General features: G+C 38.9%; 2 protein-coding genes across 5 annotated transcripts in view; both read left to right on the top strand.

Annotated features, from left to right (window-relative positions):
* The window catches only part of sema3h (sema domain, immunoglobulin domain (Ig), short basic domain, secreted, (semaphorin) 3H), a 76,935-nt gene extending 66,220 nt beyond the window's left edge, over positions 1–10,715 (top strand). For 2 of the 4 annotated variants that reach the window (XM_078949577.1, XM_011476831.4), the window contains exons 11-18: positions 1,281–1,370; positions 1,607–1,736; positions 1,820–1,908; positions 3,219–3,260; positions 3,756–3,910; positions 4,368–4,429; positions 4,969–5,111; positions 5,230–10,715. In XM_078949577.1, the coding sequence (XP_078805703.1) occupies positions 1,281–1,370; positions 1,607–1,736; positions 1,820–1,908; positions 3,219–3,260; positions 3,756–3,910; positions 4,368–4,429; positions 4,969–5,111; positions 5,230–5,667 (1,149 nt within the window). In that variant the 3' untranslated portion in view covers positions 5,668–10,715. Of the gene's footprint in view, positions 1–1,280; positions 1,371–1,606; positions 1,737–1,819; positions 1,909–3,218; positions 3,261–3,752; positions 3,911–4,367; positions 4,430–4,968; positions 5,112–5,229 lie in introns of all 4 variants that reach the window. The other 2 variants (XM_078949576.1, XM_004070605.5) reach the window with 1 other exon arrangement.
* Positions 10,716–16,452: 5,737 nt separating this feature from the next.
* Positions 16,453–24,400, top strand: borcs6 (BLOC-1 related complex subunit 6). The gene is made up of 7 exons (XM_004070321.5): positions 16,453–16,562; positions 18,872–19,464; positions 19,681–19,864; positions 20,684–20,866; positions 21,761–21,924; positions 22,103–22,186; positions 23,086–24,400. The coding sequence occupies exons 2-7, from the start codon at positions 18,883–18,885 to the stop codon at positions 23,209–23,211; spliced, it is 1,323 nt and encodes a 440-aa protein (XP_004070369.3). The 5' UTR covers positions 16,453–16,562; positions 18,872–18,882; the 3' UTR covers positions 23,212–24,400.
* The last annotated feature ends 903 nt before the right edge of the window (positions 24,401–25,303 follow it).

The following is a 25,303-nucleotide window of genomic DNA, read 5'->3' as shown; positions in this document are numbered from 1 at the left end:
TCAGCGCAGAGCTGCTTTTCTCCGCGACAGAATCAGCTGATTTACGTTGATTGACTACTACTACTGTCAAAAGCATGCTTTTCTTTCATTCAGAATATGTTGTAATTCTTTATTCACTTAATATGTATTTGAATAGGAACAGTGGGCATTCTATAAATGAGCCAATGTTAGCTACAAAGCTAATATAAAATCGACAAAAAAATTGGCAATAATACAAAATTCAGTAAGAGTTTGAATTTTAGAAATAGAGTTGTCTCTGCACAGTTTATCAAGGAAATACATCAAATGATGAATTATTATAATGAAACCATTTAAACCAGTGGTGTCAAACTCATTTTCACTGAGGGCCACATCAGCATAGTGGTTGTCCTCAAAGGGCCAAATATAATGTATACATGTAACTAAATGTAATGAAAAATAAATATACCTACTCTTTAATGTTAAATAACTTATTATTTTTGTATTATAAATTTTTAAAGTGACAATTACAGTTGCATGGAAAACATATTTTTGCTTGTTACTCGAGCATAAATCCTTTTAAATTTGATTCTGTCAGGTTAGGTTATGTGGACAGTGTTTAAGCCCAATCTGATATTTCAAGTCAGATCCCCCCTAGATATGAATAAATACAAACCAATTATTATTTTAATAAATTAAAAACCTTTGTGCTCTCGGGGGCCACATTAAATGACATGGTGGGCCACATTTGGCCCGCGGGCCTTGAGATTGACACATGTGATTTAAACAGTCAAAATGTGATATGTGTCCAGATTTTAAGTTGCTTCTTAAATGTAAGAAAAGTTGGACATGAGGTAAAGTGTTCCAGATGTTACAGGTCATAACAGACAGAACAGTTTGTCTCAAATTGGTACGCCTGTAAGGCACCACACACTCACCCCTAGCTGCAGACCTAGTGGGTGCACCAGCTCTAGATTTCAACTTGATATTTTCCATTAATGGAACAGGCGTTGTATGAACATAAACGTTGAAGAGTTACGGTAGTCAAAATAATGTCAACACTGGAGTTTTACATAGGGTTAAAATCACTGGGCACTATATAGTCTTTTAGGGGTTGGGGTGAATTTAGCCTTTATCTTCTCAACTGGACTCTTTACTGAAAAACCTTTAAATAAAAAGAAGAGAGACCTTTCTCCCCCAAATCAGACTTAATTTTGTCTTAGATTTAATAACAGAAGTCATAAAAAGTTGTTTTTTATTTTGCTCCATAAAAGCAGTAATTAAAAGCTTTATTACATCTCTTTATGTTCTTTTACCCCCAGTGTCCCAGCAGCACATATGGAAGTTACAGCTCAACCAGAGAGTATCCTGACGACGTTATTTTCTTCAGCAGGACTCACCCGCTGCTGCAGGTTCAGCTGATCCTTTAATACATTCATTTAATTTAATCACACTGTGATCTATTTTATCCCTGACCGAGTCATTCTTCTCTATTTCTGTACAAAGAACTTAATTATATTGAGGGATTGAATAAGTGAAGTCTCTGGGGACATGAAACCTTTGTCATTTTGGTTGAGAACAGCTTGGCTGACACTGTGGAAAAGCAATCATGTGGTGCAGTTTCCTAATGTTATTTACACTTTTATAGGAACATGTGCTTCCACTGGGAGAGCGCCCCCTCTTGGTCAGAGTTGGCATCAGCTACAAGTTCAGCAAACTGTTGGTGGACAGAGTGGAGGCGGTGGATAGCACGTATGACGTCTTGTTCATCGGAACAGGTAGGTTTTGTAAAAACACAGAACCCATTTAAATCATAAGCCTGAAGATGAGACTGAAAATGTTTTTTCTTTTTCTTTCTAAGACTCTGGTCTTGTGCTGAAGGCCATCCATCTGCCCAGAGAACACGGACAGGGTCAGGAGGTCACTCTGGAGCAGATGCAGGTTTTTCAGGTACAAAAAACTGACTTGGTATTATACAAAATGTCACATTGATTTTTTAATTTTTTAAACATATAAAACATAAAATATGACATATTACAAGAAACTTGGAGTGATAGGGGTGCGGATAACCATAATAAGGGTTCTGGTTGACTCTTAGTAAACTTTTTCTACTATAGTATGAAAAGTAGTGATGCCATTTAGTGAGCAAAGATTTAACGAGGGCAAGAAACAGTACTGAACTTCAATGCAATCTTGTCAACAAATTAAATCAACTATCTTTTTACAATAAAGTACACATTTACCACACATTTTATCCGCGCACCATCTGAAACTGCCTTACTTGAGCATTTTTGTATTTGCTGTTTTCTTCCAGTCTTCTTAGCACAATTCTTATTGCCACAAGCAATAAAATGGCTTTTTTTTCTTGAGCAGGAAAATGGTGGATCGACTGAATAATGCTGGTGTTACATAAAACGTTTTAATTCACCCAACACAACAATGAATAGACGACACAGAAGCCTGAAGCGTCTGTCGCAAAGCGGAGCACAGTTAAAGGGAAAGGGCAATCTTTCAAAGTATCAAAAAAAATTAAATTAGGGTTGCCTTCAATTGACTGATTGACAGCAGCCAATCAGAATCGAGTATTCACCCAAACCATGGTATGAGTAGTATAAGGTAAAACAAGTAGGTTTAATAAAACACTATCACAACTGACACAAAAGATAAAGCAATTGTGTCAAAGTTACACAATACTATTTTATCAATTCTACTATAGAAGTCTAATCTTTTTTTCAGTTTATATGGTTGGATTGATTAAAAGAAGTGACCCATAAATTCTGAACACCACTTCTGTCCCTCGATGGCTAAGCCATCTCCTTTTTCAAGTAGTATGCAAATGGTTTGCAGCTCATTGTGACAAAATTAACTTCTAATGGTTCAATGCATAAATCACAGGAATGAGTTTATTTATGGAAGTCTAATTATAGATTGAAATTAAAATGATTTTAAATGGAGTTACAGAAGTGTCAAAGCTTTAGAGCTTTAGATCTTAAAAACCTTTCATTTGGTTTCAACTTTGTGTGACCAGAACCCAGGGTTTAACTTTCTTTTTTTTAATTTTGAAAAGAATGTTCCATGAAAACACTCACTCAAATGAAATGAAGACGTTTCTTTTTACAACCATCTTTTTTCTAAGTAATTAGTTGTTCCAAATCTTAAATTGGTAAATGGTAGCTGTCCTATGTCTGTGTATAGCACCTTCATATTCTAGTCTTTGCAGTATAAAATTACAATCTTCTCCTTTTTTTTGTGTCTCACAGCACCGAGCGCCAGTGACAGCAATGGAACTTTCAAAGAAGAAGGTAAATGATGAGAGGAACTCCCTGTCAAACTTCCAAACTCCCCTGCTGACACACACGAGCTCACACAACATCACACGTATCACTCATCTCCCCACCATGTGTCTCCAAGGACAACTTCATCACCAGTTGCTATGGTTACCCCTCAGTCAGAGCATTGATGAAGAGATCCCACACACACACAGACACACACATACATTATTAAAATAGTCTGTGCTCTAAGAGAAAGAAAATCCACAGCAATCTCCCTCCACCAAGCATGGTTGATGAAAACAGAAGCATCGACACATTTCTCATTCCCACACACAAACATGACCCCCCCATGACCCCTTGCTGTCAGTATCCTATGGGAGTTGCGTGGACGTCTTAGGCAAATAAGAGTTTTGTTTCTCCGCTGATCCTCTGCATCGAAACTAATTCCCTCTTTCTGCTCTTTCCCTTTCTTTTTCTTGACGGTCCTTCATTCTGCCCCCTCCTGAATCCACCCCTTTTCAGCAGTGGTTGTTTGTGGGCTCCAAGGAGGGCGTGTCCCAACTGGCTCTGTACCAGTGTGAGCTGTACGGCCAGGCCTGTGCTGAGTGCTGCCTGGCCAGAGATCCCTACTGCACCTGGGACGGACATGCCTGCAGCCCCTACATGCCCTCCGTGCGCCGGTGCGCAAGAAAATTAGATAATTGATAAGATAACACAGTGTAATGGGAATCTCCCATAATATGTGTTGAACTCCTTCACTGAGGTCTGAATGTGAATGGAATAAATGTGGCATCAATCTTCTAAAAATTAAATTTAAACCACATATGTTGATATTATCAAATGTGGCTCAAATTACGTCTCAGTTTAGATCTATTTGATCGCATTTTAAACATTTTTCTAGTGATTAAAGACGTTCTTGATGCTAATGTGTTTGCTGGAATGCTGATTTTCTCTGTAGCATGTTTAGAAGCAAATCAATGCCAGAGACAGCATTATTCCTTTAATTTCAATTAGACTGAAGTCGTTCTCTTTAGCGCCACCATTAGACAGATTCTATAAAATTAGCTTACTGTGTGAGATGATATAGTTGTTGTTTTCTCTGTGCAGTTTCTTACTGGGATTTTTGTGTCTCTTCAGGAGAAACGCTCGTCACTTAGGAGAAGACGAAGATCCACTGACTCAGTGTGTCCGACAGGGAGGTGAGAAGAAAATTCACTTCCTGTCAGGGGATTTTTTTTACAGTCATGGCAGCTCCAACTATATTTTCAAAATGTTGTCCAAGCTTAACCACATACCTATCTGTCTGATTAGGAAAACCTCAGTTTGGATGTAGAATTTTTTTGAAAAATGTAGAACTTCAAATGCAAAGTTAAGGTTCAGATGTAAAATTTTTGCTAAAGTTTTGGTCTCAAAACATTTTAAACTTTTGTGTATGTTTATTTAACCCTGGAAAACCCACCGAGTTAAAAATGGACCCCCTTTTTTGTTTAATTTGTTTTTTTTATGGAATTCTTTTCTGTTTTTATTATTTGGCTGCTGTTTATTGCTGCTTCTCAAAATGAACAAACAAAAACAAAAAGTGTTTCATTAACTTTAAAGCCCTGAAGACAATTGTTGGGTTCTCCAGGGTGAAGTTGATTTATTTGGGTTTCCAGCTTAAAAAATACATCTAAACATTATATGACAATATTAAAATGATGATTTCATCTGAAACACATGTTATCTTCCTGTGTTTCAGCTGGGCTGCAGGTAGAGGCAGAGCAGAGAGTGATGCTGGTTGCCGAGGGTAACAGCACCTACCTGGAGTGTCTTCCTCGATCCAGACATGCTGCAGTTACTTGGTACAAACAAGCAGGAGAGAACAGTCCCGAACTCAATCAGGTATCTGCACACCTTTTGGTAATCTCATTCATGTCATTAAAATGTAAGCCTTTCAAAATGTATTTGCCTATTTAGTCACAATATCTGGCATAAATAAAAAAACGCCCATTTTCCCCAGGTGGTAACAGGTGAACAGCTGGTGGTGATTGAGCGGGGCGTCCTTATTAGGCGGGCTGAGCTGTCTCACGGCGGCGTTTACCACTGTCAGGTGGAGGAGCACGGCTATCACTGGACGGCGGTCACGGTCCGCCTTGCTGTTTGGAGCTCCTCCGCTAACAGAGTCCATGGTTCGCTCTCTGGCTCCTCCTATCAGGGTGCTGGAACCCTGCCCTGGTACGAGGATGTGATGGCCCTGATACACCCAGGAAACTTAGGCCAGCACTGCAGGGCTCTGGGGTACCGCCCCCCACGCAACCACCGTCGCCATGGCAACATCATGATGAAGAGGGAGAAGGGAGAGAAGGAAAAGCATGGGGCAGGAAGAGGAGGAGGAGGACGTGCAGCAGGGAGGAAGAGCAGGAGCAAACCACAGCAAAGGGCACCTAGGAGCGCTTAAAAGGAGATAGTCACAGACTGAAACACGTACACAGTTTGTGTAATACACACACACACACACACACACGCACACCCCGAACTCAGACACTGAGGCACACACACATGCTGTTTGTACAGACTAATTCATGCGCATGCACTTGTATACAAACAAAAAAGGCAACTTCTGGTGAGAACATTCAGGATGAGGCCACTTCAGTTTCTGAACTCTGAACAGGAGGATTTGGACCGCAGGAGACCGCTGCACTCAGACAAATGACTCTGTGAATAATATAGAGTAGCTGTGGGGCAAAGCATGCTGAATGAAGGATGAATGGCATGGCCAGACAGCTTTGACAGCTAAAGGGTGTTTTAGAAAAAAATTCTGTTTTGTTCTCCTGAATAATATTCAGCATTTGAAAAATGTTCCTGACAATTTTTAAATAATTGCTGCCTTCAGGAATCCCACATTGATATGGGCACAAATTACTTTATAATCTGACAAAGAAAACATCGAATAGAGGTTGTTAACTATGAACAACTTTGAAAAACAAATTGAGGTCAATTATAAATGGCACTAATGGTTTCACCCAGTAGGCATGGGACTCCCATTAGAGGACAATCCCTCACACAGCTCAGCCACATGTGGAGATTCCTCATTTTCTTCGAAAGGTGTGGTTCAACCACGAAATGACAGACTGTGGTGAAGGAGATGAAAGGCAGAGAAAGAGCAGGAGGGATGGCTTTGATGGGTTTGCAGATCAACATTCCCATCACTGGAAAGCTCTACACTGCAGCTGACAGACAGACTGTTCAGTTCACAGGTTTTCTCTTGGTTTGCCTCCTTAGAGTGGAGCTGGTAATTTTGTGGTACGAGCACCAAATTAGTCCAATTTAGGATCCCCTCTTTCAGAAAAGTATGTTAGCCATGGAAAAAATCCAAGATTTATAAATACATAAAACAGGACATACATGTAATAGTATTCTGTAGGCACCCCTCAACTGCATTTCAGGCATTAACAGCCCACATTGTTGAGACATTAGATATTTTTGTAACAATTGTGTGCATGGCTGCCATCTTTACAAATGGCCATTTTGGATTTTTCTTGAGGCCAACGCTCTTTTCTGAAACAGGAGATCCTACATCCATGCAGAATTTGGTGTTTTAACAACAAAATGCACCATTTTTCTGAAATAGAAATCTAATTGGTTCCGCTGGTAAAATGTTTCAGCACTAATTTTTTGCCACGACAAAAACAACAAGAAAAGATGCTTAATTTTCTATAATGTTTGGGTTTATTAGTATTGTTCTTTTTTGTAGGCTTTCTTTCTTTGTGTTGACAATACCTGTTAAAGTTAAAACCTTTCTAATAACATCCAGACTGAATGTATTTTTAAAAGGCTTTATGAGAGCAGTCATTCTTAAAATCCAGAGATATTTTGGAAGAACATTGGATATTTAATAGTTTTACTTGAGACCTTAATATAAGTAAAAAACAAGATCAGTAAAAGGAGAATTGGCTTTTACTTGGCCTTTGAAAAATGAGAATTTGAATGCCACAAGATGCATTGAAAGTATTTTCACTTGACTGAAAAACCAGACAAAAGAAAACCACATCAGAGGAAACCTGAAGTGGCGGCATATTCAGTCCAAAAATTTCCATTTTTACAGCTGGTAAAAGCAGTGCCACCATAGAATACTGAAACAGGCCAAGTGTACAATAAAGATGTGTTTATTAAAAAAAGATCTAAAGCTATTTTGTGATTTCATTGACTTTGCAAGGAAGTAATTTGTCTGAGATGTTACTATGTAAAACCAACAATACCAGTGTAGCTTTATTATTTATTATTCTAATATAGATTGAAGTAGCTTAAGGTGTAAAATAAGCTCTCCCTGTGGTCACATGTTTATCAATAACATCATTTTGTTGGGTCTAAATTTGTGTAAATATCTCATTTGTTTTTGGATGCACCTTTCCTTTTTCCCACATGGAATCTTACTTTTTATTTTTACATTTTACAGAGTAACTTTGCTCATCCCGTTGGAATTTGAAAGTAAAAGGAGTTGGATGTAAAAACAAAACTAAATGTCTATCTTATTTTCCCTTTCTTTTATACAAAGTATTGGCTGAAAAATGAACCAGAAGAGTAAACCAGATTTGCCATTAAAGCTGCAGAAAAACATTGTGTTAGAAATGGAAATATTCAAGCCATGCAGAGGACAAAGTTTGGGTCAAAAAAACAAACCAAATAAAACCTGATCTTTAATTTGTGTGGTCTGCTTTAAAGCGAGGTTGAATAATAACTGACTTGTGTAGATATTTCATCCTACATGCAACAGAGTAAACAGCATAGCCTGTAAAAGATGGTGTTTTAGGTCCTGGAGGACCTCAGTACCTGCTCCTCTGTCTGTCTGCGTGTGTTTCTGTTTAGTACAAAGTGAGTTTTTTGTGAGTTTCGCATTCTGAGTGAGAGGACCTCAAAGCATAGTTCAAACAGACAGCGCCACTAAATCTGCCCAATTGGGATTACAGCAATGGATTGGAAAAACTTTTGATGCTTCAGGAAAAATAAACCACGACTTCTGGAAGCAGAGAGGAAAGAAAATTAATGTGAGCTGGACTATTGGCTTCTTGGCTTTCCCCTCTTGGCTGCAGCCACATGAAAGAACCCACAAGACGTGAGCTTCTTCTGCTGTTTAACAAGGATGTGTAAAAGTCAGAGGGACACATATTTAACAGTGTGTGTGCTTGTGAATAGGATGGTTGAATGCTGAAATATATTCAGCTTTGACGTGTTCTCTCCAGTAAAGCATTTCTTCCACTTCCTTCTGACTGAGCATGGCTTATGCTCTCCTTCCGTGTAGTAAGAATATTTGAGCAATACTGAGTGAACATCCCTTTTTTGACTGATGTACTTTTAAAGAATTTAAAATGACATTCTTGCTGCAACTCAGCTTACTGCAGTTGTAATAATGGATGATTAGTCTAAAGGGAAAGGCTAAGTGTACAATGTTCTTAGCTGCAGATTACAGGTACCAAATACATTTACAAAAACTTATTTCATATCTTAAACTTCATTGACTATAAAGACCCACTCCAATGAAAACCGTGTTTTTAACATATTCTTGTGGCATTTCCTGATGACGGAGGACTTATATTAGGAAAATTAAGCTCAAAATGAAATTTCTGAGTATTTATTTAAATCAGTGTGAATTGCTGGACAGGCCACACGCTCCCTGCTCCACTCTATTCTGATGCATCCGCATACAGACAATTAGATCCATACGTCTTTGTTTTCCTTGTCTGAGCTGGAATCTGGCTCACAACTGTATAGGGATGCATAGCTCCAATGTTGCTCGCCATTTTTGTTGCACCTGTAATGTTAGGTTGGGGGTGTGGGGAGCTGTAAGCTAGCGGGAGACCGTGTAAAAGATAACTCTCGACTATGGGGGACAGGAAGGAAGTCTTGGTTTTCTCTGTGCCAACAGTCCTGCCCACACTTTAGAGGTGAATTCCTGCCGCTCTGCAGAAATTATGTCCTTGAAAACGACACAGGTATTCTTATTTTGGCTAAACACTGAATTATCATAAGTAAATCCTTGGAATGCTTTTAAAATAGTTTAAAAGATGATCAGAGTGGGTCTTTAAAAATGACTTATTTATGCAATATTTGACAAGAGACGTCAAATCGTCTTCCAATAACACAGTAATTAATAATCCAGTGACCTGAAGCGTTGAAAAGGTCGTTCCTAAGTTACCTGAGCAGTGATAATGCTACGGTCACAAATACAACTGCCACCGCGCAATGGGAAGGCATTGGCAGAATCTTCAAGATTCCACGAAAGCGCCTGATTATTTCTTTTTTTTTTATTGTGGGCGTGGCCATGAATGTAAATGGCTGTCAGGCGTCAGTCAGTCAGGCGGGGGATGATGGCATTACAAAATTGGGCGACACCCGGGCGAAAGCCGAGCGGCCACAGGGCGGTGGCAGCCAGATTGTCGTCTGGCAGCAGCTCTGAATGAACAATGTGTAAATGTCTGCGCCCATTTCAAGTTCCACTGGCCGCCAGCCGGCCGGTAGCCCGGGTGTATATTAAAAGCGGGCCATTCTGCCTGTCCCTGGACAGCCACCGCTCAACTTCAAAATGTACCCCTGCAGCCATTGACCGATGTCAACATTTAGAGAAAATCGCCATAAAATTTGAACTTTTTCTTATAACGTCCCTGGCCTTGGCACGCTGTGTACAAATGCGACTGCTGCCTCCTGATAACAAATGCACCTGCGCGGCCACCTGTCAAATTTGTTAAAAAATGTGCATTTAGGTCGCTACGCTGTGGCATTTTGGGATATGTGACCATAGCATAAACAGGACACAACTCCAGCTCCTATGCATCAGCCACAGTACAGACTTTCACACTGGTAGTGCTTTTAAAACCTGCTGGTTGGTTAGCACCTAAATGAAGTAAAAAAGCTGGTGTTTTGTCGTATGTTACTAGCTGTAGGCTCCTCCCATTTTGGTTCTGCAGACAGTGGTGTGAACACAGCTGTTCACCAGAAAACAGTGATGATCTGGGTATCAGGTTCTGAGAATCAGAAGTGTCTGCCAGAAAACAGATACTGTGATAAAATGTGAAAAGAATTCTTCTGTTGCACAACTCTCAGTTTTTACTAGTAACAGCGGTTTTTACATGAAAAAAAAAAACTTTAATTCCTTTGGGGAGCACTTCATGTGTAAACTCATGTAAAAATGTGGGGATTTGTTAAAGCAAACATGTGGAAGGTGAGATTTCTAAAAGAAAGCGTGTTTTTACAGTATGTTGAAGTATTCCTTCATAAAAATATGATGTTGTGCTGCTCTGTTATTTTCTATGACCTTGTGTTTTCCTCTCTGCTCTCCTCTTCCTTTATGTCCAATGTACCAATGTTCTCCTGTGATTTTCCCAAATATCCTCTCTAAAGTCCAAACAGCCTGTTGATCTTTAATTTTGTAAATATGTATAAAGTTCTGCTTTAAAAGGAAAATGACTTTTTATTCAATCATGGACATGTAAATATAGTCACCTATATTTAGTATTTTTGTTTTTTTTTCACTGAAGCTGAGTTATTTTGTCAAAGATTTAACTGATTCCAGCCAAACCCTTGAGGCTCTCTCCCAGTACATACTAAAGTCTTACTTTACCAAAACTCAACAATTTTTAGAAATGTTGTTCACTTGAGACAAGTTAATTCATTCCAAGCATACTGCTTCTCGATTTCAATTTGTATAACAGTTGTCACTCAAAAGCAGAATCTAACCACAGAACCCAAAAACGCCTGACTGGTTCTGCCATATTGACCACTAAAGAACTTTATTATTGGGTTTCAAACGACTGGTATGTACTGTGCAATCAGAGGGTCAAACCATACGTTCCAGTCACGCCAGACATGGAGCGCCGTTCACTTTATAGGATTTACTGCTAGAAATCAAGTAGGTCAGGAATAGTTCACTTTTTTCAGATCATTAGGTTGTGAGTGAACTACGACGGCCTCCAAATTTGTTCTATCCTTCGTCAAACAATAACTTCTGTAAGATTAAATACAGAATATAATGGTTCCATTATTACCATTTAAATGACTATTTTTGATTGACTGATTTAGTTAGAAAATGAAGATAACAAATATATATATCAAATCTACTTGAGGTAATAATTTATAAATTGATTAGAAAATATAGAAAATAATGCCATCTACTTGACATAATTATAAATTGATATACTTGCACTTATACATACCATGAATTGTGCAAGATCTTTCACTTAAAAAGATGAGAGAGGCCTGTAATTTTCATAACCTTAAACCTCAACTATGAGCAACAAAATGAAGGAAAAAAAGTCTGTACAGCACATGCACACATGAGCCATTAAATGTAATGATTTTCACATAGAGTTTGATTAATGGTTTGACAGGCGGTGAGAAAAAGTGAATTCTCATGGTAAAATGGCGCATACTTGTATAGCGCTATTATCCTTCCTTGAAGGCCCAAAGCGCTTTACAGTCCTAGTTCCATTCACCCATTATCACACACACTCATTAACCGATGGCGGCTTTGCTGCCAAACACTAGCGCCAACATTCAACCAGAGGTAAGGTGCGGTTTAGTGTCTTGCACAAGGACACTTCCACATATGTGCGGGCAAGGCAGGAATCCAACCTGCAATCTTCCAATCAGATGTCGACTGAGTTTTTTTCCCCCTCTAATACTTTGAAACTCCTGCTGTAACAAGATGCACCAGAAATCAGGAAACACGTGATTCAATAAATAACGATGTAAATAGAGAATTCAAATCAAGGTTTAGGTATAAAGTGGATAAAGGTGGAAAGATTTCATGTAATCCATGGACACCAGTGAAGATCACAAATCATTGAAGGAAAAAAGTTCAGCGCAGTGTCTAGTGGGTCTAGATGACCCAACTCCCAATGTTAAAGTGCCTAGGATAGCACAAGGGTTACAGGGTTTATAAATAGGATGCAAAGTAGAAATAACCAATTTAAAAAGATCAAACTCATCAAAAATTATCATATTATACATATATCTAAACGTAGAAATATAATTTGTGATTTTTGGGATTTAAAGTCCAAGTAGTTTTTTGACGAACACAAAACATGAGAGAACAAAAACTTTGCTTTTCTTAAATCCAAATCATACAGCTTCAAGCTGTTTTATTTAAGAGTTAAAGTAACATAACACTAACAGAAAAATGTGAAAATACTTCACATTCTTGTACACCTATTTTGTTTTAAAGATATATTTCACATTTCTAATTCCAACAACCACATCACCTTTGTGAGCAGACTGAAAGAAGGAAGCAGTTTATCGTTCAGCAAACCTCAGATGAATATTGGCAAAGACTCCTGGATTTCTGTCCAAGAAAAATAAACAGCATCCAACATTTCCTGGTATGAAAATGCTTCAGGAATGAGAGACTAGTCCACCATTCTTTACTTATCACAGAAAAATTCTTTTGGACATCAGAATTAACTACAAAGGTTCTTATATCACTTTTTCCTGGACAGCACCACAGATACTGGTGAATATCACTGTCTGACTATACCTACTGTGGACTATACCAATTTCCTGTGGCCTATTTGGCTTATCATGTTTGACTTTTTCTAACATCAGGGGCTCAGAATTTTCTCCAAATGAAACCTAGCTGTTTAAACTTAAATTAAAGTAAGAGAAGCTGCTGCAAGTCTGGCTCAGAAGCATGGTGAACTAATATTTTGACCTTTGGATCATATTAATTCTAAATATAATTCATCATCCACGCATTATCCAATGACTTTTCGGCCTGGTTAGGGTCACAAGGCCTTCTGGGGGCCTACTCCAGGGTCAAGGTCACCAAGCCATCACAGGGTCACATACAGACACATAACCTCACGCCGACACACCCTTAAACATTTTCCTCAGAAACAATTTTGGATCCTCAATTAACCCTTAAATCATGCATTTTGGTCAGGAATTCCAGAGAAAGTCCTGCCAAAAGAAAACCTTCACGAGCACCGAAGTGACACTTATACCCTTTAAAGAAAGAACAAAGCCAGGATTCTGACCAAGACTTTCTCACTGTGAAGGAATAGTGCCAGACACCATGCCATCAAACCACAAATAAATAATGGAATACATCCCTGGAGGTTTTTTATGTTGTTACTGACAGTTTTACAGCAATTTACAATGAGCAGAAAGGAGGTCCACAGCTCAGCTGATAAAGCAAGTTGTCTTGTAATCAAAGCTGGTGGTTCACTAAATTGCTTCCAAATGACATGGCCCTTGTCCCAGTATATGAAAGACTGAATGAAAAGCTCACTGTGCAATATAAATGCATTCAAATGGCTTCTATAGTGCAACAGGCATCAATATATATCTTGACTAACAGCCAGTATTATTAGAAATGCATGAAGGTTAGCCACTACAGCAACAAGGTATCCCGAAAGATGCTTAATGAAACCACAAGGAAGAAAAAAAAACAATGAAATCAACAAAAAAGTTAGTGTTTTTTAAGAAGCTCTTTGTGGAGAAAATGTTGGCTTTTTCCCCACACAATGAGTCAAGACTCGGTTATGGCTTTCTCCTGCCTGTTGAGTCAACCGCAATGACTCCTTTTTGCAGTCTTGCTCACAAAAGTGACTTTTAGTTGTATAGTCAGAGGTTTTCTACACGTCACTTCTGTTACTTTAAAGCTTTTAAGCTGAATAAAACTGTCTGCCTCCTCTTCACCAGAACCAGGTTCTCTGCCAGCTGCCTTGCAGAGTTTCCCTGGACTTTGACATATTCCACTAACAATTTTGTCATCATCATGAAAAGACAGGGATTTCTTGGCATTTAATTAATATGCCTTTTATTCTGTAATTGTTATACTTTCCTATTTTATTTTTCTTTAAAATATATTTGAAAATCTTTAATAAAACCACCAAACCTTTGACTGACAGTAAAGCGGTTTTGCTGAAACGTTTTGATAATGCTTTTAACAGAAACTGTCTTTAAAAAATCTAAAAGAATGATTAACACCTAATGACTTTTTTAACCAATGAAAAATGTGATAACAATCAAACAATTAGTAAACAAAGTGAGCCTCCAGACTAAGAAATGTTAGGTTGAAAATGCACTAATGCTTTGCCAAAACAGATTTAGTGTTTGGGAAAAAAAAAGGTTAAATGATGGGATTTTTAACCTGTTGAAAAATTTCAAAACTCCTGAAACTGTAATAGAATGACAGAAAAGCAGCTGAACTGAGTCTCTTTACGGGATTCAATCATTTAAATGGGTAACTCAGTCAAAGACACAGCTTTTTTCCTTTCTGGCTTGCCAATTTGGCACAATAATACTTTACTTCAGTGCATGTTTTTTTTTTTTAAATCAAAAGTGACTTGCAAATGAAGAACACATTGGGACACATCTTGAATACAAATAGTAGCGGTAGATTAGAGGCCCCTGCTGTTATTAAAGACCACCAACGTCAAATGTCCCAACATGAATGAAATGGAGCAAAAAAATCTGCCAACACAGTTCTCTGTTTGGAAAAAAATGTGCTTATGAAGCCCAATTGCTTCAGATATCAGACTTTGTGACTGACAGATGGGATAAAGGCTAATATTCCACATAGACAGGGTGCAGCCGGCCTGGATGGATGGATGAACAGGATTAGAAATCGTACAGGATTTTTAGATGTGATCACTGTTGGGTTGTTGAATACTTTCTCCTCTACTGCTGTGTTTGTCATTAAAAACCACATTAAAGGGGTTAGAAAACCACAGACAGAGGCTGAACTGAAAGAAGTTATCAGGCTTTTTTATAAAGTTATTTCTCAGCAAACTCATTCAAATGTTGCAATTCAAAGTAATGTATTAAAGTAAAAGTCTGAATTTGTTGCTAATTAAACCACAACAGGAAAACTTTACTCTGGATGCTCTTTCTCATTGTGGGAAGGCTAAATGAGAATAACAGAATAAGGATTCTTGTTATCCTGTCTGTTTTAATAGATAAAATCAAAATATTTTCCCAGTGAAGAAAGCAATGAGGAAAGAAACCGGGAAAAAATGAGAAAAAGACACATTTTAATGAAGGTGCATAACTTCTTGGAGTAAGTTTTTTTTTTTTTTCCTTTAAGCCTTGTGCTATCTTAGATGACCCCACCCTTACTTTGACGTGTTCTCCCTACCATGACAAAGGCGGATAAAGGTGAAAAGATTTCATGTAATCCATGGACACCAGTGAAGATCACAAATCATTGAAGAAAAAAGGTTCAGAGCACTGTTTAGTGGGTCTAGATGACCCAACTCCCAACGTTAAAGTGCCTAGGATAGCACAAGGGTTACAAAGTGACAATAAAACTCTCCCTAGAAAATGTCTTGTGTTTTTCAAAACTGTTAGAATAAAGAAGTTCCAACAGGCTAATTATTGCCCTGAGTGGAGCATCTTGGTCTTTGTCTCCATCTGTTGTTGAAAGGGCAGATGTACATGCTAAATGAACCATTGGTTAGGTAGACAGGAAAAAACTATTTTTTATTCTGTCTGCTCCATTTATGGGACACAAAATCAACTCATCTACCTCCATCTTTCAGTATACTCCTCGTTTATACCACCCACCTTTATGTCTTCGTTGACTACACCTTTGAATCCCCTCATTGATATTCCTTCAGGATTCTTTCCAGGTAACTTCAATTTCAGCATCGTTTTACCAACATAATCCCTGTCCCTCCTCTCGATAGATCAAAATGTCATCTGAAAACGTAATGGTCTACAGAGATTCCTGTCTAACTTTATTTGTCAGTCTGTGCATCACCACAGCAAACAGGAAGGGGCACAAAACGGATCCTTGGTGCAGTTCTTTGGGCCTCTTCTTTTTCAGTGCGTGACAAGAGTGTCAGTAATGTTGAAAGGAAAGGCGGTGAGCGCAGCCATGTTGGAGGTAACAGAGCTGAAGACGTTAGGGTTCTCTGTGTTTTGGAATAAATGCATGGAAGCTGATTGAGATGATTGTGAGGCTTAGAGGAAGACCAAAGAGGAGGTTTCATTGATGAAGGGAAGGAGGTCAAAAGGGGGGTTGATGTGTGACACCTAAAGAATTAGCCGCAAAATTGACAAAGATATTAACTTAATTTAACAAAAATATGAGTTATTTTTGGAAAACAGATTGACAAGAATAAATTACTGAATTAGAGGTAAAAAAAAAACACGTACATATTAAACCAATAAAAATTAAATTTATTTGTTGGGAAAAAAATTGGTGAGGAAAACATCGCTTATAAAATAAATTAAATTAAAATAAAATACGCAGAAGATTCCAGTAGGTGGAACGCTTCTTCAAAGATTTGTGGGGGAAGGATATTTTCGTCGGACCTGACTGTTAGTTCCATCAACCGGATTGAAACAGCCCCTCCTGTGAGTGTTTTCTGTTTTCTATCGGAACTTTAAATAGTAATTTAATGAGCCTTCTTTGTGCTGGATATAAATGTCACATGTGAGCGTATTTCGCCGGAGAACATTGTCAGACATTTAACAGGAACACGCGGAAGTTTAGTCCTCTAGAGGCCCGAAGCTACTTAGCCGCGCTGAGCTCTCAGCAACACTAAATAAATAAATAAAAATAGCTTTGCCACGACTTCCTTCATGCTTTTTAATGAAGTTATTTAATCTCTCCGCATAAAAAAAAAATCATTTTACGCGTTTCTTGACTACATAAATCCACCTGTCATGTGACACACAACCACTAGCTAAAGTGCGCTGATGTTACCATGACGTCATGTGGTTTTTGGGGCAAATAATTCGCTTTAATGTCACATTTTATGCCGCTGCTGAGTGTTACAACGCAGAACTCTTGATGACACGAATACAAAATGATTTGGGGAAGTCAGAAGCGTTTAGTCAGCTAAAGTCTGTCTAGGGTTGAATCGGTAATTCTCCTTTGTTGTGAAATGTTAAAAAGTAACGTAGAAATAAATACAGGAAAGACAAATAATTACTTGATAAGAAAACATGGGCTATTGGTTACAAAAAATAAAAACAAAACACAACTTTATAGATACTGAGTAAAATTGTTGAAAAAATAATGATGTGCATATATTTAAAAAAAAACATTTTGGGCTTAATACATAAATAGATAAATTAATCAGTCAATTAATAAATAGAGGCTTTCCCTTCCCCACACACTAAGGCTTTGACTGATGTGTAGAATAAAATGAGTGATACTGAATTCTACAAGTGTGTGTTTTTTTTTACTTTTGTGAGTCAATATTGATCATTTGTAACCCATGTATACACATTGTCTTAGACTTTATTTTAAATGATTTTCATTTGTTAAAGAGTTTTAAAATGTCCAACATGTTGAAATTGTTGCAGACTTTGCTTTGTTGAAAAAAATCTTCGTGATGCAGAAAACGAATCATGTTCAGAAAGCGGAACATTCATTCATTCATTCATCTTCTACCGTTTATTCCCTTTCGGGGTCACGGGGCTGCTGGAGCCTATCCCACCCACTTGTGGGCGAAGGCAGGGGACATCCTGGACAGGTCGCCAGTCTGTCGCAGGAAAGCGGAACACTTCTTTTAAAATTTACGGGGGGATATACGTTGTTTGGACCATTCTGTATTACTCTGCCAATACAGATATTGGTTTGCAGTCATTCACATTACCCTCTCAGGAAGTTGTCAGCATTAAATCAAGTGTAAATCTGGATTGTTATTGCATTCTCAGAGTTAATTTCCTTTCTTTTATATACTCTTCTCTTCCAGGCAATCTTTTGTAAACAATGTTTGAGCCTCAAATGTTTTATTTCATACATAGAAGTTTATGATCAGCTCAATGATCCTACATTGCCAATTTCCTGTGGCAGCAAAGCAAGTCCAAGTCGTAACCTTTCCTCCACCGAGCTTGATTTTTGTTAGTGTGTTGATCGGATGCATCATGGCAGACATCCTGACTTTATTCACATAAATCCTGTTAAACATTGCAGTTCATTCAGACAAACCCCACAGCAGTTTTTTGATTGCACTATCATGAAGGTTACCTTTTAAACATCATATCTACAGTGAGTAAAGTTTACAACATACCTTTATTTTTTCTCAGCGTTGATGTGCCTGTGAAGAATCTCTCCATCCATTATTTTGCTTTTGTTCTGGGTCAAAGGGACACAATTCTCAAAGATCTTCAGGTTTTAATCTCTCTGGATTTTCTTGGAAGAAAATAGAGGCCTTCTTAATCCTTTCATCCTTCAACTTCATAATGTAGACGTAGAGCAGCTGCCATCCAAGACCTGGGAAGCCCCTGCTACCCTGTGATTAAAAACTCACATCCAGAGTGTGGGAGGTTTTAAAATAAATTTACAACCCACACTCACTGCCATCTGTGAGAGTGGGAACATGGAGTGAAGGAAAATCGAGAGTGTTGTTTTCAGCTTCAGATCTCTATACACTACAGCTAACCAGTACAAAGCCTGCATTCTTTCAAATGCTTTTACGATCTGCCGCTTCTCAGTCAACTGCAAGATGTTCCAGAGAGCCGACGGTTGAGGCTTAGGGAAGTCTGTAAGACCATGTCTTCTGATAACAGGATGTCCGAGCTCCGAAAGATAAACTCTTTCACCGTGACGAGGGGCAGTTATTTCTGAAATCTTTTGCTAAGTCCAGTTTTATCTTCAAAAACGGATTTTCTGTAAGTAACTTTCTGGCTGTTTGTCTTTTTTTTTTTTTTAGCAGGTGGAGGGATGAGTTTCTCCCCTGTCCCCGGCACTGAAGTGCCACAAACAGCAAATGGAGTCACAACACCCATTGGCTTTGAGAACGGCCCTCATTTGTCTGTGAAATGTGGGAGCAGCTCAGTAACCGGATCAGCGGAAGCGTCGGCGGAGGGAAACTCCGAGAATTTGGTTGACGTGGAAAGCGAAGGCCCAGACGGAGAACACCTCTCTGACGCAGAGACGGACATTAATGGGAGAACATGCAGTTTATCAATAAATAGCCCTCAGACAGTAGACTCCTCCTTCACTGCTGGGAACACGTTACATTCAGAGCCCGGATCCAGAGACACAGAAGCTCCTGAGTCCTCCGAGACTGCGGAGGAAGTTTTCATGTGGAAATTAGGCCACTGCGCAGAGCCCAAACACTCAAATGAACATGGAGGCCCTGTGACTGCAGACAGACTGCAGACACCTTCAGGGAGAGCAGAGGGCGGTGCCGACAGCCAAGACAAAGAGGATGGAGAGAAGGAGAAACAAGATGAGGAGGACGATGAGAAGGACGAAAGCACGTGGAGTTACCAGCATCCTGGAAGAACGAAGGACACAGAGGTCAGTGAGCTTTAAATGTCTTTTTTATTTATTTATTCAATCTTGAGCTTCATGGGAGAGAGGGAAGAAAACACTGACTTTCACGTCAGCTACTGGAATTTAAGCAACACAAGCAAACTTTAAAAACTCCAGCAGGAGCATTATCAATTCTGCAAGATGTGTATCTTTCTTCTGCTCATTCTGCATCCCTTTCTGCATCCATCACCTCACTTCCAGCTTTCACGGCACTACTCTTCCTCAGCCCCTGGTCCTAGTACCTCCTCCTCTTCCTCTCCCTCTGCTCTCCTCCCCTCGGATGAAACCCCGTATCCCCCACACGTCATGGCCCAGGTTTGGGTTCGTAATGTCCGGGGGATGCAGGACAGCAAGAGCCTGGATGAACTCAGTCAAGCATGTGGAGGTAAGCTTCTTCCATATTCCATATTGTTTTGAGTCCCACAATATATCAAAATATATATTTATTAAGCCTGAACAATAAATCGCAAATGTATCGTTATCCCAATATCTCTTGCAATATGCAATATGGGGATAAAAGGTTACTTTAAATGTGCTAAAACAATCTTATGGCAGCTTGAAGTATTTAACGATACAAATTTATGCATTTGACCAATCGAATGGAGCTCTTCATGTTGTTGACCAATCGGATGGAGCCCTTCTATGTTAGATGTAATTGAGGGTCATTTGGAGTATAATCCAGATCTAGACTTAAAACATTTCTGTTTAGCCGTGTATATGACTGAAAGGTCCTATCTGCACTTTTCTTTCCTTTCCTTCCTTTATTTTTGAATCAATTTTCAAATTTTTTCTTTTCTTTTAAAGTAAATTTTACGTTGATTATTTCTATGATGTATTGTGATTTTGATGCATTTTTCTGTTTTGTGAAGCACCTTGAATTACTTTGTGTACGAATTGTGCTATGCAAATAAACTTGCCTTGCCTTGCCTAAGTTAAGGTATGTTGACTTATTTAAATTAAATTGTTGCAGTGAAATGTAAATTACGTTTGTGGTTGTTTTGCTATTTTTTCATGTATCTTAAGTTAAATCGTCATCGCAATGTTGATCACCAAATATCGCAAATTGCGAGTTTTCCTCATCGTGCAGCCCTAATATTTATATAACGCAATAAACTAAAGTCATTTTAGTCACAGTTCTGATCTTGTTATTATTTTTATTATTTGTTGGTAGTTTTTCTGACTGTCTGGGGGTTTCTCTTTACAGGTGGGTCAGGAGTTCGAAGTGGGGGCAGAGGAGGGCAGTCGGAGGGTAGACGGGCAACAATCTCTTCAGCTCTGGAACTAGAGGGTACTGTAAGCCAGGAAGGAGACCTGACCAACTTTATCACCAAGAATCTAGAGCAGAAGATCAAAATGAGCTCCAAGCCCAGTCTGGACTGCAGTGATTGTACGTGAACAACTGGGGCAGTCTGTATTCTAGCTAAAATATAACTCTCCTGTTGTTGTTGTTGTTGTTTTTGACCTGTTTTCTATCAGAGATGCTGCTCGGAAAAGAAAAAAAACTGCTGCCCCTGCAGTTAGCTTCAGTGGAAGACCGGGAGGAAAAGAATAGAAAAGTTTTTAAATCAAGTAACAAAAGCAGTGACAAAGTCAAATGTATTAAGCTGCTTTCAAATAAATAAGTGTCTCCAGCCATTTTGAGACTCGACATAATTTAGTTTTCCCATTAGCAGGCATCGCTCTTATCTGATTTTTCAGTGGTGAGATGCCGACACTCCGCCCTTCACTTTCCAACCTTTCCCAACGAGGATGTCAGCCGAGCTAGCCGCTGGATTTAAAGGCAGCCACGCCGTCAATATGCCCTCTGTGGCAGCTCATTACCTCCACCGGCTGATTCAATTAAGATGGATGACTCGCGCTGTTTGGACTGCAGGAATTTAATATTGAGCTCCTGCTGCTGCCTCGCAGGGAAGCTTTTCAGATGTAGAGAATTTGAGTTGAACCACAAGTGTTCTGGGTTTTGCAGATTTGTTGACCTGTGGTGTTTTATTTTCTTTGTAAAAAATTTCCTCAAATTGAGTTTTAGTTTTCCTTCTGTCATCCTGCTTTTGTTATTATTTGTGTGTTTGTGGTTTATGTTTTAACTGAGATAAATGTGCTTTTCCTCGAATAAAATTCGAACTCTCAATATTATGTCTTAATAATAATTTTAGGCTAACTGCTGATCTGGCTGCAGTTTTACTCGCCCTACGTCCATTTCTTGTCACCGTGATTCATCGTTTTTTGTAATGTCACTTTCCTCGTTATCAGTCGGCCTAATTCCGTTCTCCTTCCTGTCCAGCCGACTGTTCGGGTCCCATCTACAGAAGCCGGGGGTTGTCACGGCGACCAGCTGATATCCCGCCCATTGACGCCACGGTTTTGTTGGACCTTCAGAAACACGTCCAGGACGTGGCGCACAGCGTGGAGCTGATGATGCGGAGCCTCAATGGAACCATCCAGAATGTGAGCTTCAAACTTTATGTTATTCATTCAGCTGTGGGGTTTTATATGAGTCTGGTACAAGCAGACATTCCATGTTTGCAGCGAATTAGCATGAAGTTATGCTCTAAATGTCCTTCAACTTCTGAGTTTAAATGAGTTCTTGTCCTCTGGAGTCTAACCTCTCTGTCCGTTCATCCAGATGACTGCTCTGAGCGTGGGCTACATCCAAACCTACAGGGACTCCGTCGATAGCCTGGGGGAGTCTGTAGATATGAGCATAAAGGTAAACGGTCTGTCAATGTGGTTCTTTAAATTAATAAAGCACCTGCTGGTTCTGAAAGACCCACTCCCATCATCTATTGATCTATTTTAAAAGCATCCCCAGTCATCTTCTAATCATGATTATGGCTTTTTTAAAATAAAAATAAAAAGTGTTGTTTTCTAGGACATAGATTCTGCAGAGCAACAGGAGCTAATTAGAAATTCACCTCTGAATTGTGAGGGAGAAAGAACTGTTGGCGCAGAGTAAGCCCTCCCCAACTTTCCATCATCCATTGCTTTCCTAATAGCTTACAGTCCTCCAAACCCACAACCTAACAGGTGAGAAATATTGAAGCTATCCATCTGTCCAGTTTTGTGCCAGATTGCAGCTCGGATGAGGAAAACAAAGATGGACGGAATGGAAATGGATCAGAGCAGGGAGCGTGTGGCCCGCCCAGCAGATGTTCTACGTCACTACAAGCTTTTCCAGATGCCATTTTTTGTCTGCTGCTGGTTCACAACAATTTGAAGAAAGAACTACTCAGAAATGAAATTTTGAGCTCAATTGTTATATAAATCATCAGAAAAAAGCCAAAAGAATATTTAAAAAAACAATTTTCATCGGAGTGCGTCTTTCAGTGTTTTGTTTATTACAGACCAAATAATATCAGCTTGATAGTATCAATACTGTCCTTTTGATAGTTTTTTGAGAATTTATTGTCCAGGCCGCTATAAAATTCAACAAATACAGTTTAAACTGTGAGTTTTTACTCATGTCATATCAGGGAGCTACACAAAACCGCTTAACCAAAGTGAATCTGTTTTATTATGAAATAAAGCAGCTCAAAGAGTGTTCAACCTCTCCTAACATCTTGAAGTTGTGTTGAAGAGTTGTTCATTTGTGTATTGTTGTTCCCACAGGGAATGTACACCTTAATGGCTCGCTGTGAGGAGTTGGATCGTTCCATGCAGCCCATTCACGTCCTGGCTGCACAGATCCGGGACATTAAACGCACTCTGGACGCTCTAGAGGCGATCTGCAAGTAGCGCCGTCACTTTGGTCTAAACGGAAGTTTCAACATCATATCCAAAGAGGATGCTGGGTAAAAAAAAACTCAGCCCCTGGAGCCTGGGAAGCATCTCTGCTTTGCAACCCTTGTGATTGCAACTGGAGTGTGTCATGACCGTTTCTGTGTCGTTTACGTTTGCAGAGGGAAAGTGTAGGCCCGTGTCTCGGGGACATGCCTTTTCTTCCCGTTTTTTTCCCCCTTAACGACGTTGTAATGAACTAAACCGAACCGACAAACAGATTCCTGAAGATGACGGGACGAATGCGGTTTTCCCCCAGGAGTTTTTATCCGTCCTGCCTGCTTGGTTCAGATTGCACTAACCCCTTCTGCCCAGAGGGGGGCGTTATTTCTGTGTCTGCAGAGTGAAACGTCAAACTTCACACAGAAAAGGCTTTTGCACGGGAGCAGAAAGTCTATTTTTTTATCTTATGCAAAAACAGATCGACTGCACGCTGAGTTAGAGTAGACGACCGTCTGCCACTTTTAAGTGTTAATTTATTCCCTTTGCTCAGCATGCACAAGTGCTCAATTGTGGAAACGAATCAGATCATTACACACTGAAGGTCTTTCACATCACACTCTCAAAGCTAGCTGTTAACTTTCAAAACCACTTTTCTAAGACAAAACCACTGACGGCAGCCTGGAAGGTTCTGCTGGAAGGGTTCTTCAGCGGTTCTGTAACCTAAACTGATAGAGAAAACCTCAGCTATGTCTTTCATCAATAATAAACCATTAAGAATCTTCTGGTACTTCATTTTTCTCTCTGTTGTTTATATCACTGTTATTGTTGTTTTGATCACCTCTAAAGTTTTTGATGATTCATTTGCAGCCTTTTTCTTTTGTTTTTATTTTTTTTTAGACATTTTGTGTTTCAAAGCAAATTCTTTCATGTTTGTGGGTTATTGTCTCATTAAAAACGTCTCTTTTAGCACTTAATTCTATCTCAGGTGGTTCTAATTGTCTGCTTTGTTGCAGCTCGCCAATAATTTATATTTTATTTGATCACACGCTTTGAATGTTGATCCTTACCTATGGTTTTGCTGTCAGTAGGTATACAGCCTCTTTCTTTCTTAAGTTAAAATTCAATTAAAGTAAAGATTTGATGACAACTGCTTGTTGAATAAAGATACATTTGTCCTGGATAAATATTTATTTACAAAAATCAATCTGTTTATGAAAACATTCATTTTTTTTAACATGAGACACTTGAAATCCTAAAAATGTCATGTTGCTGTTTTAAATATGATGCAAGGAAAATGATGGCATCAAGACAGTTTTTCAACAACAAAATGATATTAGTTTGAGAAAATGTGACGTAGTGACAAGAATTCTTGGTAAAACCATTTTTTTCCCATTGACAGCTTTTTGCTTCTTTAAATAAAAATCTGTCTCTGGGGAAACGACCTTTGACTTATTTCTAACAGCCCTCTTTTCTAGTGCATTTGGAATAAAAACGATGTAGAATTAGGATAAATTAGGATTTGCTCATCTACTGCCTGAAGTAATCTGTGTTCCATTTTTATTTTGGATTGTTTTTCTCAAACAAAGTACATTGAACATTTTTATTGTTTGAATACACAATTGAAATAGGAAGTCATCTTTAGTTGTGTGTTCATAGTTGTGCTTATTTGAAATAATGGCATCTCATAATGGAATGTGTCTGTCATTGCACTGGTATGAAGTTTTTTTTTGTTTGTACTTACAGTTATATGTAATAAGACATAAATCCTATAAATGTTATATTTTAAATGCAAAAATGTGTTAGAGCAATATTGAAAACATGGCCGCCATACTTGTTTTTTTTTATCTCTGACGTTATTTGGAGGTTTAGATTTCCGTCCTTCCTTCCCTAATGAACACATGGTTCACTTCCGCAGCGTGTTCACATCTCCACCACCACGTACACGTGCACGTGCACGCTGTCTCACTGCTTTGGCCCTCCTCCTGACCCACAGTATATTGATGGACAGATATCTGGCGCTTATGTAAGTGTCAGAATTTGGCTCTTGGATGTAACATTTCCAGCAGATCCAGCATAAACGTGAAGCTTAAAATAATAACCTACTCAA

This window comes from Oryzias latipes, chromosome 7 (genome assembly GCF_053564925.1).
Source record: "Oryzias latipes strain Hd-rR chromosome 7, Olatipes_Hd-rR_3.1".
In the NCBI taxonomy this organism is placed as follows: domain Eukaryota; kingdom Metazoa; phylum Chordata; class Actinopteri; order Beloniformes; family Adrianichthyidae; genus Oryzias; species Oryzias latipes.
This window is presented reverse-complemented; position numbering and strand designations above follow the sequence as displayed.